This window comes from Nipponia nippon, unplaced genomic scaffold (assembly GCF_047370975.1).
Source record: "Nipponia nippon isolate SJK-2023a ecotype South Korea unplaced genomic scaffold, ASM4737097v1 scaffold_1, whole genome shotgun sequence".
NCBI classification, from domain to species: Eukaryota; Metazoa; Chordata; class Aves; order Pelecaniformes; family Threskiornithidae; genus Nipponia; species Nipponia nippon.
Window position 1 is genome coordinate 125,452,013 of NW_028262290.1, and position 20,108 is coordinate 125,472,120.

Below are 20,108 nucleotides of genomic sequence, written 5' to 3' on the forward strand. Positions count from 1 at the left end.
CGAGGGACCACCAGACAACCAGGAGGAGGAGGAGGAGGATGGGGAGGGCAGGAGGCAGCTGAGAAAAGCTGTGAGCAGCAGGGCACGGCACTGAGAGCTAATGTGATGTGACAGAGGCTCTGAGAGAAGTATGACGAGGCAAATGAAAGTAAGGGATAACAGTGACAGGAGACCATTGCATTTGAAGGGTGATCATAGGATGGCAATATTGGGGTGGGGGGCAAGAGAAGGTAGGTTGAAGCCCTGCCTGCACCTGGGTTGCAGAGGTGGTAAATAGCCACGATCGAATAGGCTGTACTTAGGGTTATTCCAAGTTTGAGAGCTTCAAATGTAAATAGCATTAATAGGGATATATGCAAGTTAAAGTGTGGGTCTGCCTTGTAAGGTTCGTTTTGACAATTTAGGTTAGAAATACCAAGGAATGCTTATTTTTTCTCATCTAGTCTTGTAAGCACTGTTTTTCTATTACACTGCAGATAAAAGTGTCTTTAACAGTCAATCACATATAAAATAAGTATGAAAAAGTAGAGTAGAAGCCAAGAATAAAAAGAACTGCCCCTCACACATGAGGCTGAATTTATGAAATAGGTAGAAGTTTGTACCACAGGAGAAGGATTCCACATAATGATATGTAGTGCATAGAGATTAGCGTTATATGACAATTACATATAAAAAATTGAAGAGATGCTTAATATTGCCGTTAAGACTAGATTCTATAGATGCTGTGCATTATATTTACCAAGGAAAAAGACCCTCCTTGCAGTCAAGCAGTTGATTTAAAACAGCTAAGCTTTCAAATGCTGAGAACAATTTTTCCGTCAGTCGATAGACATGAGATTTACAAGGAGGAAATGGAGTTTTCTGTTATTTTAATTTTGATTTAGAGGTGATTTAGCATATTGCAGCTTTCAAGTCCTGCAAACCATTTTTCAGTCAGCTGAGATTAAAGTCCCTAGCAAGATTAATTGTAGAGTTGGGATTAAGAGATTTTATAAATCACTCAAATTCAAAAATAAAGCTAGCAGAGTACTAGGATAATGATAGATACATCCATATTGTATCAGCTACTGCTAAATTGAATTGACACTGTAATAGACTGAACGCAGTCAAATATGAGAGTAGAAGTTATTAATAAAGATTATTCTTGATGAAAATGCAGACACCACTGCAGTGACAATTCCTCGGGGGAGAGTTCTCTTGAAAAGCATTCATTTTTCTGCAAACACCTGTATGAAAGACCCTGGTATGGCTTCCTGATTTGTCAAGGCTTCCTGCTCCAGAGGGACAGTATGCAGGATAATGAAATTACCGCCTTTCCTTCAAGAACCATAGTGTACATAAAGATGCAGTGTTAATTTGTCATGATGGCTAAACTTTAGAGGATGTCAGATCAAAAAAGTTAGCATACTTGTGGAATTCACTGATTCCTTATGTGGCCTGAGGACAGAAATTGAGCTGAAATTCTTTCTCTCAGATTAGGCTGACTGAAAGATGTGATACCTCCTATTCATATACACGTGTGTATATATATATATACACACACACATACACCCACAGATACACGCACACCCCCACACAAGAGACACCTATCCATGGGTAGCTATATATCCTATTCAATACTCCAAACAAAGAGACAGAGCAAGAGAGAGCGAGCTTTCCTTTGTTAAAGCCAAGGGGCAAACCGTCTGAATCCATTAAGGATGAAAGGAAGATAGTTAGCAGGAAAAAGAAATCTCAAAGGTATTTCTAAAAAAGGTTGAGGGGTCATAAAGGCACTGGAGAAATGTAAGGTTATTTCCTTGGCAGGCCATCTAAGTATTTTTATTCATTTCTTTAAGTGGCTGCTCTGAACAGGGCATAGCTTTTCTCTGTTCTTCAGCCCGCTGCACTACAAGCGAGATGCTGTATTTTGGGGCTGAAGTGAAACCTCACCTTCTGACCAAGACTGAAGCCTCATCTGGCCTTTAGCAGGAGGTGAGATTGTTTCCACATCTATGCCTCGCTTTGTCTGTTCCATACCTTCCTACCGCCCGGCATCTCACAAAACCAACGTGATACTTAGGATGCAGCTGAAAAGAGAACGGCGACTCTTTCTTGCTGACTCAGCCAAGCGGGTGCTCAGCTAATTTCCGCAGAGCTACAGAAGCTTCCTCACAGTGGAGGCAAGGAAATATTTTTAATTTATTTATTAGACCCTCCCAGGAAGCCAAGGCTAATTTGTCAGTTCTCAGATGAGCTGTTCTAAAAATCATGTTCTCTGGTTGTAGAGATAAACCGCAGTTAGGCCGGGATGGCCCTCCATCACTCCTATTCAGGCTGCATCAGTCACACATAGATAAACTTTTTTTGGGAAGAGCAACTCCCTCCTCTGCACAAGTGTGCTGCAGTTGTGAGTGAAGCCAAATGCCATTGATTTAAAAGCAAAGCAGAGCTGAAAGGGTCAGTGACCTCTGGCTCAGAAAATCTGGAGTCCACTTTCAAGGCATGAGACGAAGTTGAAGGACTGAAATAGACTGACTTCAAAGGGGAAAAAAATGAATATCATGAGAGCAAATGATACTCTGACTTACCACATGGTATATTCTATTTTGGTGAAGAATAACTTAATTTGATATTATGCTTATGGCTTAACTTTAGAGAGACACTGACAGGTAAGGACAGACAAAAAGAAAACTATGGACCTGTAGGGGAAGGACTGGTTGGTGCAGACTGGAAGGGAAACCTGATGGCAGTGATGCTTGGCTATACAAAACTATGAACGTGAACTGGACCACACAGTACAATTTGAGGATGTAAAGAATACAGATAAAACTTTAAAATCTTAAGAGGATGTGATGTTGAAGGCTACAAAGGTGTAAAAACTGAAGAAATACATAATAATGAAAGTTTTGAATAAATACTTTTTCTTTGCTTAAACAAAACCTGAATCAATGAGTGATTCAGTTTCTTTTACATGATAAAGACAAGGTGGGAAAGCAGGTTAACTATCTAGAAGAACAAATGAAAATTACTTCATACATTTGTTAAAAAAATGCCAAAATATAGGTCAAACATCTTTTCTTCATGTGCAAATGTGCTCTCAGATGTTTAATTTTATTTTAATTAATGTTTTCCAATATGCAGCAGGGTGCCCAATGATCAGAATAGGCATCAACAGTGTTTATAGAAGGAATCTGGATCCTTTAGAAAATTCTGAGAAGTTTGTATAATACAAACCAAAAAATGGTTACACCACAAATGTATTGTAATTATAATAATAAAAATAAAAGGCATTTATCCAGAATCCACTTTCAATATATATATTTTTTTTATTTTAAAGATTATTTTACCCTTCTCAACATCCCTGTGCAACATACTCATGCACAACAACAGGGTGCACAACATCTGAGAATAGATAAGGAAAAGGGATTGCGGAAATCTTTCTGCAGATTTTAATACGCTTTGGATGAGGCCCTTTAACAGTAACTATGTTACGTGAACATGGGCATTTGCCTTTGGAACCTCAGGCTGGGTCAAGTAATTGCATCTGGGAAATATAGTTTCTGTTTCTTCCCAGGTCTTTTGTGGTCACATTTTTGGAAGATCAATTTTGGCAGTACTCATTTACATGTTTCCTTACTTCATAGTAAAAGAGGGATGAAAATGGCCCACAGAAATCTCAGGAGGAGTGTATGAATTCAATCATAGCGAGAAATGTGAATTAGACCCTTTCTGCTATGTACTTACAGGGAGGTAATCTTGCCAACACTCAGGAATACATTTTATGTCTTTCTCAGTACATTCTGCAGACTTGTACTTTATCTCTAGACTTTTTAAGATGATAGAGCCATAAGGAGTGGGACTATACTCAGAATAAAAATCTAAGATGATCAATTCCCATAATGCTAGGACCCATGATTTTGAGAACAGCACCAAATATCACAAATCTTGCGGTGAAGTAGAAGAGATGTCAACACCCAGTGACACAGATAGCACCGTACCGTGAGGCCATATGTTATATTCCATGTACTCACTACCTTTCTTTTGCTAGAAATAAGCATGTGGAGAACATATTTAACCATCATTTCCCAACAATACTGACTGGCAGCAGCTACCTTATGACAAGCAGTCATCTTCCCATGCTGCTTTCTTCAAAGGATTTCCCAAACTATTTTACCTATGAATCAGTTTCATAGGGTCTGGAAAACAGGTGTAATGAAATAGCAACAGTTTGAGAGATCCTACAGCAGGACTGAAAATAGGGGTAATTTACAACAGTGGCTGAAGTGAATAGAGTAAGAATCCATGTGTACAAAATATGCTAGTGACAGTCAGTTATATCTGACATTAGTCCCCTGTGCACATGTACTCATTACTTTCTTACAGATAACAATTTCCCTCATCATAAATACTGGCCTTCTAGTAATATGGCATCATCAACTCTCTCATCCTTTATCAAGCAGTACATTTTCATATTATTTATACACACACATTTCTTACAATGACAATTGGCATCAAGATAAAAGCAGACAAAAAAATCTATTACAAAGCAGGACAAGAACCGCCTCTTTGCTTGATATTTCATTAATAAGCAATGCACAGCTGCATTACTCATGTCTCAAAATAATACAGTTGCCAAACACAACTGAGTGTGGATTCAAAACATCTTTACCTCGTGGTGAAACAGCAAACTGGACCTTCACCTTCTATTTTGAAAGGATGCTTCTAGCATATATTGCCTCAAGACTCAACGGGTTCAACAGAGAGAATGACAAAAGATATCCCTCCACCTTGTCTTTCAGACCTAGTTCTTTACATATTAGGTTTGGACCTCTGAGAGAACTTCAAGCTCTATTTTATACTCAATAAATCCATTTAGTGGATATGCCAATATCCCCTAAATGATATAATTTTAATTTGCTGGGGGACTGAATGTAACCCTTGCATTACAGCTCCTACAAAGAGACTAAGCCTAGCAAAGAAGCAAACAAAAGGGGCCTGTTAAGATGGACCTTGTATTGCAAGTAAGAAGTCTGGACTGGCCTGGGCTGGGAGAGAGGCAGGAAGAACAGGGCATCGCCCCAGCTCAGTGTGCCCAAAGCTTTAACTAACTGAAGGAGAAGTTATGAAGTTTCAAATTCTTTCTTCACTGTGTAATTGCAGTTATCTAAATCAGAAAATCTGCAGTCAGCAAGGTGTGCAACCCCTGTAAGACTTGTCAGTGACCTCAAAGCTTCCCTAAACTGGAACACTAAAAGTGGGAAACAAAGTTAGACCATCTCTAACACTGCTATACTGACCCATCTTTAGGTCACTGGCTGGGAAAGTCCAATTTACAGAATGACAAGTACTTTGAATTCACCTCTCAGTCTTTTTTAGAACTTTTCCTGATAATATCAGTGTTAACTACTATAAACATTACTACTGTGGCATTAATATTCTGTTTATAAACGCTTCTCTTTCAATAGTGTACTTATGGTAATCAAATAGCAATCAGCTACTCTCTGTTTTAATGCAATACCCTTCTATTATAGACCAATGGGGCATACCAACCCTTTCACAAATGTGTCAAAAAGAAGGTAAATATTTTTGTTCCCACAGCTCCTCCCGGGTTGCTGTTCCAGACCCTCACTCTCCACACTGGCAAGGTGAACAACTCACCTCTTTTCACTTTGTTTCATAAAAGACAGGCCCATCAATTTATTTGATTCTATTAACAGCCCTGTGACGTTAAATTTTTCCAGTTTCTGTTCCTGTTAGAGAACATGTGTGTTAAGAATTGCACTCAGTCTTCCAGATAAGGTCTTACGAGTGTCTTGTATATGACATTGGTAATTCCTTATCTCTACAGGCAATGCCAGAGGATACATCTTAGGAGTGTATTTGCCTCTTTTATAGATGCATTAGACAGGTGGTTTGTAATAATCCTGTGATCACCCAATAAAGCCCCATTTTGACACTCTCCCTCAGCAATTATTACTACTGGTTATTGATGACACTCTGGACTACCGCATTTCACCCCACTTCTCTTTTTCCAGTCTTCATACTCACTAGATTTTTCCTGTTTGACATTCTGAGCTTACTCAATCATGGTAATGACCTGCCATCTTCATGTTACTGGTACAGTTCTACGTTTGTGGTTAGTGCCATTATTGACAGCATTAGAAAACGAATCCATAAGGAATCCTGTAAGTCTCTGTCTTTCACTCCAGTTTCTTGCCTTTGCTGCCATATTTCCACATTCTTCCAGAAAACTGATGTAAAGCAATTACTTATAACTTCATGAACGATAGTGTATTTTGCATCTGCAGAAGTAATTTATATGGGGTAGTGCAAAAGGTGCGTATTTTTGTCAGACTGCCACAGACCCCTGGTGACTGATATGGGTCAACAGGAAAGATTAAGTATCTTCAGCTGCTTATAAAGGGTGCAACTCAAATATAAATGCTTTCATATTAGAAACACATCCAAATCAAACAAATAACTGCTGGAAATTATGCAACCATTTGCTAAATAAATCCATATCCATCCAGCTATACTGGCAACATGAAGGCAAATTTTAGGCAGTTATTTAAATTATTTCCATCAAAATACTCACTTTAAATATTCATTATTGCCTTGAAAGTTTTATGATTCATCCTACAATGATATACCAATATACACATTAAAAAATATCACAAGGAGAGGACTCCTATCAGACTTTTAATATCCTCCTACTAACCTTAGGTGGTTTAAAAGGATAGTCCGGTGAAAAGGTAATGTCAAGGAAGAAAACTCCACCTTCATATACAGACCCTGGAGGCCCCAGTATAGTTGACCTCCACTCATAAATGTTGTCTCCTTTGGGTCCAGCACTAAAATAGAAAACAAAAATATAACATAATAACCACATACAATCAAGAATATACTGCATCAGTTATATTCTACTAGTAGTACCGCTGGTTTTGCAATAACACTACAAATTAAAACTGTGTATCACATTCATTAAGTTAGTCCTGGATAAAACATGTAACTGGTGTCCTAAGCTCTGTCAGTGAAGTGATATATTCAGCCAGGAAGAAGTATTAAAATCACATTATAAATTATTCAAATAAGCACAGAAAAATTCCTGACTGTCTTATCTCCAATATTTTTGTGGGCAGATGTGAAGTATTTACAGTGCAAGGATACAGAGACTTTGCTGAGATGTCTTGTCACTGTCTTGCCTCACAAGCCATCCTATTTTCACCTACCTTCTCATCCACCTACCTCATCAGTCAGTAGCAGTGTAATTACACACATTATTATATAGCACAGACTGTACTAAAGACTGAGCAGGGTGCAAACGACCTTGCAGCTGCACTTTTGAAGTTACTAACCTAAGTCACTACTACAGAAGGCTGCTCTACTCTGCAATCGTTACCCTATCATCTTAAAAATATTATAAACAGGAAGCGGGTTAAACTGTTGGATTATGTTAATTCAAAGTCCTCGTGTACAAACACAGTACTGAAACAATATTTAAAATGTACAAAACATAATCCTGTATGTGAAACAAGAAAAAATCTCTCACCCACACAGTCAATTCCTCTTGGGCATGACTCTTCCAAAAGCCAACCCAGCCTCCTTCCACACAACATAATGCTTGTCCATAGAAATACATATTTTACTCAGGGTAGCCTCTTAAAGGAATATGAAGAATCTTTTTTGGTTCACAGCCTGCTGATAACAGTCACTGATACAGGACCTGAATTTTAATTAGGATCAATTGGGATGGTGACTTCTAGATATCTGATTAATGTTTTTCAGAGGAAGACAGTACTGGTAGATATTTCAAATAAGTGACGTGGTATTGTCTTAAGGCATTTCTTGTGAAACAATTCTTGTTATGTTTGCAATAAAGATTTCCACAGCATGCAGGGGTTTGTGAAATAACCCTGTGTGTAGAACAGATGAAAGCTCTTGGCTATGCTCCATGCCTCACAACGTACCCAAGGCATACAATTATTATACGACATCATGTCATGTTCACTGCTCAACTATTCATTTTGTTCACTGAAAGTTAATAAAACCCTCTTTCACCTGAAATTCCTTGGGCTCCCTTCATTAAAACTTCTGACTGCATGATTCCCTGCATACAACTGCGTGACTTAGTACTGCGCGGTGTACTTCATTAGTCATGGTACCTACATCAATTTTCTATAATAGCTGTTAATGCTTCTTGGCTTTCTAAACTACGTGCTTTCTTAACAGAAATGGGTTACAGACACTATAACATTATGGAACATTCATTTTCTATCAGCCATAGTAACAAAACTAGCAATTGTTTTAAAGATAAAATCTGGCTTTTTAAGTGTCACAATAGCAGAAGTGTTGCCATCCATATTTCACAGTGTCTCTAATACATCAGGTTGCTAGCTGCCAAACAAATTTAATCTACCCAGTTCTCAGTTTGCATTAACCTTTGAATAATAAAGCACATCTGAGACTGCTGTAAGAAACAAACCAGAGAATGAATAATTAAAAACACCTCCACTGCCTTTAGAAAGACCAATCCCAAGTCAACAGGGAAGGTTTAATTGTGACTGAACTAGGCATTAAGGGGCTAATTGAACTCTTTATAAGCCTAAACGAATGTGGTCCTACATCAGTGCTATGGTATACAAGGTTCACAGAAAGCAAAACCCTTAAAAAAAAAATCAGGCAATTAGTTCAAATAGAAAAGGCAAGAAGCAGGAGCAGTCTAAATCTTACATGAAAAAAAGCCCATAATATGTGAAGGAAATCCTTTCCCATTTTCTGCAGAAAAACTTTCTAATACTTGGAGAAGCAATGACTCAGTTGATGCCAGCAGGTTAAAATGGAAGCGATATAAATGTCGATCCCAGAGAAATGGCTGGAAACAGCAAGTAACAAAAGCAAGCCCTGTCTTTTTTAGACTGTATTTAGCCAGGAGGGGACGGTTGGGCCCTTTTTTGGTTTGAGCGAGGCTCACTTTTTTGATCAGAACTCTCTCTGATAGTGGCATTTTCATAATGTATATTATTTTTATTTGTTTTGCCCATTTATTTAATTGCATTAACATTTGAAATGAGCAGTCATTAATTAGAATAGTTGGAAAATGCTCCATCTGCCAGTTGAACTGTTTCGGCACGTCCAGCTACAAGCCCAGCCTGATCACATTCTGAGGATGCTGATTAACATTAATTGAAGGTTTTCTTTGGAAATGAGAGATGAAGCTTTATTAAGTATTATTATTAATTCGAAGAATAGCTTGAATTGTATGGAGTGTGGGAACACTGCTGTTATCAACGTTGCCTGTTAGAGTGCTCGCTGGCAGCAAGGCTGTTCAGCCGCTGTAAAATACCGATCCATGTGCACAGGCAACAGCTGGTATTAAGGGCAACAGCATGCACAAGCATAACGTTTTTTCACTTGCACATTAATAATATAAAAAGTTTGACAGGTGTATTATCTTTGTTTTCCTTTTTTCCTAATTGTTAAGCCTTTTATTTATCCACATTATTGGCAACTAGAACGACGAAACACCAGGCTTCACCAGAGAAAATTCCCATATGTGCAAGACCTCAGCCAGAGCCTTATTCTATAAGGTTTATAATGCAAGAGGATTTAATTGCCCTTCTCTCTACATGGATATCTGCCCGGCACACTGAAGCCCAAATGTTTTACATTCAGTATGATTTATATTCCAGCTCTATTAATGTTACTGGCAACTAAATCACAGATCTCAAAGAAAGCAAACCAAACATCTCAGTGCCTGAAGTTCTGTTATCTTTGGAAGGACAGATTCAGATGTGCACCCGCTCAGCAAAGGGCAGACTAAATCTGTCTTGAACTCAGCTGACCCAGGGCCAGAGCATATGCACGCTGCCTGCTACTAACCCGCTGCTAAATCAGTCAGCTTCAGCGGAGAAATAACAGTGGCTGTGGCAGCTCCAGGTGGAAGTGGCTGAAGTATAAGGATAAGGTGGTTAGGAGAAGGACAGGTCTGCTGTCAGACCAGCAGTGCAGCCTCCCAGTTTGAACCCTGATGCTGAAACCCCAGCGAACCTGCAGGATGAGGCAATCAAGGAGCCCAGCGAGAAACATGTGGTGTGACTCCGGAGCTGGCACTCCCAACATTTCCAGTGTTTTCTCCCGTTGGGATTTGTAACATAGGACCGAGGAGGTGTAGCTGAGCATAAAGGCCCCGGAGACCCGACGCTACCGATGTCTTGTCAAGAGCTAGCTCTCTGCTGTCATTATTCCCCTACAGCTGATGAGACACTGCACAGAATATTGCCTGGTTTACCCGCTGGGGAAGCTTTGCTCACTGGAAGAGCTGGGGTGGGTGGACATGGAGCCAGCTTTCTTCCTCTTCCAGAACGACATCAGTATGGGTGTATGAAATTCAGGACAAAGAAGTCGAAACATGCAAAAAGGTCTCCTTTGTATTTCACTCTCCTTTGCCTCTCCTTGCACATTTTAGTTCTGCCACTGCTTCCCACGTACATACTTGCAGGTGAAATGTATGCACATCAGTCACAGTTAGGAGCAAAATACTTTAAATGCTACTATAACTGAATTCATTTTGCTTTAAATATGCTTAACGCACTGAGTATTTTCTATTCCCTCAACATGTTTTAGGCAGGCAGTCACTTGAAAGTACTGCTGCTAAAAACCACTTGTCCAGTACAATCCATTATAAACACCAAGCATTCCCTGCATTTAGAAAATCCTGAAATATTAAATTTAAAATGATGTATTAGGAGAGTTTTATGAAAACAACAGCATCTATGAGACATACCAGATGAAAATCTATCTAGAGAAGTTATGAAAGTACAGTTGACTTCTAGTTTTATTGGATCTGTGATTTGTATACAAATTTACCCAATTTCCAGAGAATAACTCAAAAAAGTAAAAATAACAGAAATTCAAAGAAATAACAGTATCCCACATGTTTATCAAGTAGTCATATGGAATAAATTAGTCTAATATCATTATTTTCTAATCTAACTTATGTTTCTTGATGAGGGATCCCCTGCTTCCCCGGCATCTATAACTGGAGGTAGCATAACCTTATACTGTAGAAAATGAGGTCTAGTTCAATGTCTTCCTTTCCATTCTTGGTCTCTGAATCTTGCTGGTATCTGATTTTAAAGTGTAACTGTAGTCTTTACCACAGGGGAAAGGAAAGCCTATAGCGCAAAACGAAGAAGTAAGAAAAGGAATTGTAACTTAAACTGCCTTCTAGTTCTGACACGCTAACGGTGTGTGGGGGAAAGCGATTGGGCCAAATAAAACAGGAAAGCGAGATGGCTGGGAGGCCTTCCCATTCCTCAGGACTCAGAAAGAAATTGAAATATTCTTCTGGAATAGGTGAGTTTAAGTTCATTTTTATCCTTGTCCTTTATAACAGGGTAGAATAAAGCAGGACCAGCATATTACACTAATTTTGTCCATGAACTCACTTTCCATGGCATTGTCTATGGCAATTAATTCTTATTACTGCCTTATCTAATCTAATGAATTGCCTTAGCACACAGATACACACATCAGAACTGAGGTTCCCCTGCACTAGGTACAGTCCATGGAAGATGCAGACCCTCTCAACTATCTTCGGTAACAAATGACAGCAGAAAGCAGAGGGATACACTCAAGTCTCTTCCTCTTCCTTTTATTACATGGAGCCTTGACTTTACTATTTAGGAGTTTTCCCTCTGGGGAGAGAAGCTCAGCACAGAATTATCTCCATTTATAAGACATACAACACTTTTTCTTGCAATCCCGTTTCTTCCACATCTAACAGTTATGCTGGAGCAGATCCTGCCTCTAGCTGCCCTCCGTGAATGCTTCTGGGAAGCCAGTTGCCCAGAGGGCAAAGTGGATACGAAAGTACTGGAAGACTGGCAAAATAATTTAAGAGCACAGCTGGTGAGGGAAGAGGATGGATGTGACAAAACAGAAGACTGCAGATTCAGCTTTCAGTGAGATACGTCTCTTGAGAAGCTCATATGAAGTTTCATTAAAATAAACCCAGTACATACCCCTGCTCTCTGTTTTGAACATGGTGCCAATACTGAAACTGGTCCTAAGCGAAGGTGTTGCTTTGGTCTGTACCACAGCTCAGGGTGGTCCCTGTGCCTAGGGACAGCCACAAGACCAGCAGTGGGGCCGTGCTGGCAAAGTGGTTGCTGGATAATCTCAGTCTGGCATAGAGTAAGTCAACAGGAGCTATGCTGATGCTAACATCACCAGGTGACTCAGACCCACCGGCGCACCCAGCCCGGCCCCATTCAACAAAATGCAAAATAGTGCCATTGAGGAGCATTGGCATCACAGCCCCATGAGCAACCATAGTTCTCAGCCCTGCTTTCCCACTGCTGCATGTCTTTGGCTTTGGAATGGATACAGGCAGTGCCAGCAGCACCAGTTATCTGTTGAATTTCTTCTGCCCTTCTCCCAATTCTCTCTCCTCTCCATTCTGCAAGTTCACCTGATCTACCACCTCTCGAGCCTTCACTCTTTCTCTTCCCTTGTTACTGACAGTTCTTCTTCATAGAACCTGCATTTTCTGTTTTCTGCTTGAGGGTTGTCCTCTCCCACCCCCTCTCTGTATGGTGATAATTCATTGCTCCTTCATCATGGTGGCTCCTTCCTCCCATCAGGTACATGCAGATCCCCCTCCCCCTAACATCCCCTTTCTTTTTCTCTCATCAACAGCCATCAACACATCCTGCTATTTTTCATCTTTCTCCAGAAAGGAGGAGGGGGTGGAAAATGGTGCAGGGGGATTTTATTACAGTACAGCAGTTCCTCATTTTGTTTCTTTCCTTCCATGTTGCCCTTCTTCTGAGACGTAGAAAAAGAAGAGCAAGCAGAGCGGGTGCTGCAGCAACAGTGGCGTAGGGAAAGGAGTCACAGCTGCCTACCCAGATGCTACAGTGATATCAGTAGGTACTTTTATAAATGTATGTAATAAACAGTTGCCACAGCAGCCAAAGGAATACATTTCTACAAAACAAAAACAAAGAGATAGCAGTGAGCACTGAGACTGCCTGTGGCAATGGGCACAGTTGTATAGTTAATAACACCTCTGCTATGAATAAAATTAGCAGGCTAGTCTCCAAGCAGTAAAACCAAAGAACAATTAAAGAAATAAACCCCCTCAGAATTAGAGATACATGCTTAGTTCGGCTATAATATTGATGACTTAAAGTCTCATCAAGAAATAAACCCTCCCCAAATTTGTACTGTTGGAATGCACAACCTTTTCTTCATTTCTTTTTTCCTGAAAATCTGCTGAAAACTCCTAAAATCTTCTTTTCTTTAAAAAAAAAAAAAAAGAAAAAAAAATCCTCATCTCAATTCCTTCATCTAGATGGTGCAAAAAGTGGCATCATCGAAATACTGGAAGATGCTCATGGTTCTTACTAGCTATTATCTAGACCCAAGCTAGAAATTTTTCAGCATTGAGGCCCAAGAGATCTGAATTACTCTAAGAAAATTAACAATATATATACATTTTTTAGAGTTGTTCGTTTTACTTTAACTAGACACTATATGTAGTGAAAAAGCTTGGCTTTCCATGATCTAACACTCAAATTTGAGTCTATGCTAGATCCAGCATTTTTGGTCACCCTGCAGTATTACTGGGAATTTGTGTCTTACGTATGTTGGAATATCAACATAATTAGATGAGGTAAGCACGATTTTTGGGTAGGTATCTTTCATTAGACTTAATTATTTATAATGGAAACCAAGGGTGAAGTGACTGGGCTACTTGTCACTCCGAAATCCTTTGGCAGAAAGAGAAACTTCAGATAAATCCCTTACACCATTTAGTTTCCATTACAGCGAGAGAATTCAGCTGAAAAATTTGGATCAGACTTTCTTCCAGTTCTTCCAGTTTTCTGATTAAGACCATCTTTGCATAAGAAACTTCAAAAAAAAAAAAAAGTACTTTTAGGCAAGCAGTAAGAAAAGGAGGATATTAAGACATTTTTCTAACTCGAGCTACAATTCATTCAAAGTGGTTACATCCTTCTTTTATCAAGTGCTTTTTATTGAAGCCAGTTACCATTTTCATCTACACTTTGGAATCAATACGTTTGTGGTAAACGCGACTGGAAGAATATCCAGGAAAACTGATCCCAATGAGCTGTCAAAGGAGCAGTAATGTATTACAGGATAACACTAGATATTGCTTCTTATGCTTATTGAGAGTACTTGAATTCAGTACGTTATGGCATTTTTTCATTGTCAGTCTTCTCTAGTTTTAGCAAGGTGTTTCTAGAGGTCCATTTATCACCCAAAGCGATAGGCAGTTTAACTTTGGGGCTGTATGAGGCAAATTCTTTTTTTCTTGTGATTAACTTTCTCTGCCCTTCTGTCACCGGAGCCATTAAAAATTATTGGCTGAAACTGCTGAAGCTGTGTTGTAATTTAAAATTAGTAAGTTTTGGCCACAGTTAAAATAACAAATAGATTAAGACCAAAGCAAATATCACTTAGTTGATTTTATTATTAACTTCTAAATAATACCACTAAAAATTATGAAAAGTATCCTATCACTTTAGCAGACTGGTATTATTCAAAGAGTAATTTGATGCTTTTATTCTTTAAAGTCCTGTCTTCAGAGCATTCCTGAGATAGAAACCATCATGAAGAGAACTGCTTCTTAATGCACAAAACAGTTATTTATACTATAGTATCTACAGCAATTTATTCATTGCAAACACCATTACACAGTGTATGATCACAGCATGCTGAGTATTCACAATGAGATTTTAAAAATGGCAATTTTGTTAAGTATTCTCCACTTTGTTCAGCTGAACAAAATTACATAAAACCCTTCACAGAAGGCTTTCCTTGTTCAGCGCCGGAAACAATCATTTGCCTCCTATTATACATCCATGGGCTCGATTCCCTTTTGCCACATCTTTTGTTTCTTTTTCTTTTAAAGTAACACCACTAACGGTAGTTCCAGCTCTTTTCTACCATGAGAAATGGACTGTATAGTTTAAATAAGATAAAATATTTATCATCCTGATTTGCCTCTATGGTAAATTAAATCAAATCTGATTTGTAGCCATATTTTAGCAAAAGAGGAAAAACACAAGTAACTAGGAATGAAAACCACTACAAGTATATGACCAGACATTCCTGGGACATTCTAATATGACCTCCAACCTTGTGACTTGCCAAGTGATATTATTTCCGTGTTACTCCCAATTTGCTTTTTCTTGAGGTTTTTTCTTTCCCAGGATTACCAGTTATTTTTCAAAATGTAACTGCTTTTTAATTTCACAGCATTTCCCCTTACCCACAATGCCATTCTATCTTTTCTAAGTTAAACAGAAAACATGACACACAATGGTGGGGTGGCACCATCAAACACTATATTTTTAAATTCTAAATCTAATTTAAAAGGATGAGGTGACTGAGTGCAGACAGATAGCACAGAAACCCCATAGCAGCCGGAAGATTTAAGAGGTGCAGTAGGGAAGAAAGCATTCTTGAAAACAGCATTGACTTTTTAGTTTCTGTGAAAACCTTAGAGGCAACGCAGGACAGAGAGGCAGACAGGGCTAAAGCAGATCAGTTCAAAGCCTGGAAAGACTTGTCACGAATGGGTGCAATATACTAAAAGCTTTGGATTTGAAATCCATTTCATATGTTGATTTGATCACTTGTAAAAAATTACTCCAAACTGCTGCTTTTCATCAGAAATGATGAAAAAAAAAAACCCCGAACAAACATGAGCAATGTATTAGCGATAAATGGATCAGCTGAACTTCAGCTAACGTCTCCTTCATCTTCTGATGATAGACTGATGATTTCATGGAAGACATTTTTTTAAGTCTTATCCAAAGAAGATCTCTACAGTATCTTACTTTAAGAAATATTAGCATAAAGATATTCTGCAGTAGTCAGCCATTTCAGTAATTGAGAATGATTTATACAGGATTATTTCTAATATATGTACACAGAGACATTCTGATTATTATGAATACTACAAGCAAGGCAGTAATATTTTTCAATGACTGTATATTCTCTGTTCCTCAGAAAGCTGCTTCTGTAAAACCACTAGTCATTGTATCTTTCCCCTACTTGGAAATGATTTATCCAACTGCCTACAAAGAGGTTTGATTTGCTCAAGACTGTCATCTTTAATAATCCCATCTACAGGCAGTTGTCTAAACAGGAACCTGGAAATTTTGAAACCTTATGCAGCAAGAATAATTCTATAGCTTTTTTCCTGAAGTGGCCCAATTTTGAGATTTCCTTTTGTGATGTTTTAGAGACTTTCGTTTCTTTAGATAAGCTGCTTGAAAAACTCTCCCAAAATATTAATGAGGGAAAGCAATGAGAAGAAGAATTAAAGATGGTAGTATTTACAGAGAGAGAGAGAGAGAGAGCTCAACCACACAATACAGCTGTGTAACCAACAAGTCTGCTCCTCTGTCCATCCTGTAAACAGAGGAACAGACTTGAATACAGACTCCCCTCATTTCAGTGAGAGATTCACACATGCCTACATGTGAAATGCTTGCTTACACAAGGAAACAACTCTATATTATGGCATAGATTAACTAACATGATGTTAAACACATTATAAAACAAGTCATTTCCTCCTGAGTAAACAAGCCTATAAAGCCAACAGGCACAGAAAAAGGAAATTTGATTCTGAAATCCATATACTTCAAAAGCAGATTCCTTTTATTTAGTCAATTTAGTTAAGAGGCTGTCTTATTTCTCCAGATCTCTGGTAAACAGAAGAAAACACACTTGGAAATTGCTGGCAAATGAACTTGTTTTCACATTTGTTCTTCATTTGAAATTATTCTCTTACTTCAAATATGGAGACCAGCCACAGGTCCAAGGTGAAAGAAACCTTAAAATGTCACAACTTTTGATTAAGACTGATTGCTCCCATTGCAGGCCACATTCTGATTTATCAGAAGAAAACACCATTTAGAGGCAATTTTCTTTGCAGTGTCTGGGAGGACTGAGCAATTTATACCACTTGACTGACTAGTTGAAATAAATGGGGATCTGGCAGATTCTTGGGGAGTGTTTATGTGAGAGTGAGACTTGGTAATGTGGCTTCTTCTACTTCAGTAGAATATTGTTAAGACTTTTTAACACACTCCTTCTCTGGGGCGGGAGACTTATCTGGATCCACGACAAGGTAAACAGGAAATAAAATATACAGAAATTTCTCATTTTTCTATCAGGATAATTTTCTCCTAGGATCTTTTGGGAGAGTCTCTGGGGCTGAGGTTAGGAAGGGGCTTATGTAGGACCAAGCTTTCTGTTCTGAGGTTGCTGGAAATCCTCTCAAAGTCAGACCTGGAGCTACCAAGTGAACTTGCTAAAACAGTTCCAGAAACTGGTTATGCCACAGACTTCACTATAAGAACAGGGTTGTTTCAATGTGTTTTTCAGTAAAGGTGAGCTTATTTGGGGCAACAGAGGCTACATTCTTTTCAGTACCCAGACCTCCACTGTCCTCCCAGGATCAGGACTTAGATTAGAAAACCCTTCCCTATAAATGTCTTAGTTTCACCCCTTGCTTTATTCAAAAGCATTAGGATGGAAAGATGGAAAGTGGTCCTGGGAAGGATGATGGCAAAAGTGGTTCAAGAAAAGAAGGATGCTCGCTTGTCATTTGAAAGCCATAATGAAAGCGTATGGCTGGAAGAAGAATCATAGAATTGTTAAGGTTGGAAAAGACCCTTAAGATCATCGAGTCCAACTGTGAACCTAGCATTGCCAAGTCCACTGCTAAACCATGTCCTCAAGCACCACGTCTACCTGTCTTTTAAATACCTCCAGGGATGGAGACTCAACCACTTCGCTGGGCAGCCTGTTCCAGTGCCTGACTACCCTTTCGGTGAAGAAGTTTTTCCTAATATCCAACCTAAACTTCCCCTGGTGCAGCTTGAGGCTGTTTCCTCTCGTCCTATCGCTTGTCACTTGGGAGAAGAAGTCCTCAGCCTGCGTTCTCAGGATGGGAAGGCAAACAACCGATGTGCAGGTACTGGCTTGTGAAAGCAGTCTTCACCTTAGAGCTGGAGTTGGGCAACTCAGATCTCCACAAAATCCCTCTCAAGGTTTCAAGCAACACTTCCACTGCTGTACGCCTCACACATGATCTACTCTAGAAATGATGCCTTGTCTAATGAAGAATCAATGTTTCTAATTAGCAAGGGAGAGCCAGCATTCTAATCTCTAAGTCGTAACAAATGACTGTCATGGAAGAATTATACTTCACGTATAAAAGACCTGGGTTTTTTTATAGCCACAGTGTATGTTCCCTGCATTAAGATATAATACCAACAATGGTTGAAACTGCCATTATAATTTCCTTGGCAAACAACAACTTGGAATCCTTACTCACACAGATGTTTTTTGCATGATAAAAATTATATTTCTGTTATTTTTTTTCCCATTTTCAGTTCCAGCTCATCTCCCTGGTTCAGCTGCTGGTGATACCTTCTCTCATCATTGTTTATTCACGTTTAATATGACTGCTTGTGTGCATTAAGTGACAAATGACCAGTCTTTGAGTCAGAGCTACCACCATGAGGAGAACCACAGAACACTACACTGGTCATGCTGAAATTCACAATGTGAAAATAACATGTAGCGTAACCTATGAACACTAGAGTTATATTACTTATCTTTATCATGCGTTTCTGCTTATCTTTATTATCCTAATCATGCTTGTTTAAGTCTTGTGTATTCAAAGCAAACAGCTGGAGCAAATGGCTGTGAGCTACAGAAATGTTCATCTATGGTCTCTGGTTCAGCGCTAGCCTAGATGGCTTCTGTCCAAATTGTTCATACTTCGAGGCTCTTTGGTGGTCTGCATCTAATGAATAGGTTTTTTACAAATCCATTTCTTAGCGGACAAATGTCCCCAGTCATAAGAATATCATTGCTGATTGCAGCCTCGCTGGCAACTCTGACTGGATGGAGGAGGGAATACTCTTTGGCTGCATGTGCTAGCTCTTGGTTGAGGCTCTGAGAATGCTGCAGGAACACGTGCCAGACAGCTGCCTGTCTCTACTGGTTATTCACAGGTTAATTAAGAACGTACCTGTACTAATCACTGTAACAATCACTTAGGTACTCTTCACAAACACTATATTTGGTGTAATAGTTCCAACAGAAAAATGTCCTGCTTTTTTTCTAACGCAGAGGGAAGGCATGGTGGAGAAATTTCAAGCCATATTACTGTTTAAATAACTTGGATATGATCAAAATCAGCAATGGCTCACCTGTACTGCTTGTGATAATTTAGCAGAAATCTACCTGCCTGAGAAAGATTTAAATATACCACTTCATGTATTAAGAGGAAAAAGTGTTCCTCTGTCAGATCATATTGAATCACAACAGTGTGCATATGTATTCTTGTCACAGTTTCTGCACTTTTACTGGTTTTGATGCCTTCAAAATAATTTTTTTTAAAATTAATGTACTTGCCAATTGTATATTCTGGAAGGGAGAGCAGCTGTTTCCTCACAACTGTACGCACAGCCTTTTGAAGAAAATTTTGTTTATTAATAGTAATCTGTTTTTCATAGCTTCGCAATTTCTTAGATAATAGGGTAAAACACAATTTTGCTTTCATGTTCTCTGCATACTGAAGAGACAGATGCAATTGCAAGAGACTACTTATGCTGAGGGCAAAACTTAGTACTGCTTAATGTGACTTAATGACTAAAAAATGTGCATCATTTATAGATGACATCTAGTACTCAGCTAAGATATTCTTATGGTCAATGAGTACTCTTCCCTGACGGTTAGTAAAAGGATTTGGAATTAAATCTGGTTTTATTTTACTTGTTCAAGTAGACACACTGAAAGCAACTGAGCTAAGCACACGAGTAACACAAATGAGATTTAGTCTTTGCTCCTACCCTTTTTCTAGACATAAGCTCACATATAATGATGTATACATTAACTTGAAACGGAGACCTGGGAGAAAGAGGGAAAAATACCCAGGACTGAAGAAAGGCTATTTTACAGCTACATAGACATGTAAATACCTCCAGGAACTTTGCTTAATAAGGCCAGCTACTTTCAGCTATCACTCCGTGGCCCGTGACAATCTTTGCATGAAAGCATTTCTTTCTCCC

At 38.9% G+C, this 20,108-nt stretch overlaps 1 protein-coding gene across 2 annotated transcripts in view; it reads right to left on the minus strand.

Annotated features, from left to right (window-relative positions):
- The window catches only part of LOC104013899 (ubiquitin-conjugating enzyme E2 E2), a 223,543-nt gene that overhangs the window by 32,671 nt on the left and 170,764 nt on the right, over positions 1–20,108 (minus strand). For both annotated transcript variants that reach the window (XM_087746339.1, XM_087746262.1), the window contains exon 4: positions 6,701–6,833. In XM_087746339.1, coding sequence (XP_087602465.1) covers positions 6,701–6,833 — 133 coding nt within the window. The remainder of the gene's footprint in view (positions 1–6,700; positions 6,834–20,108) is intronic.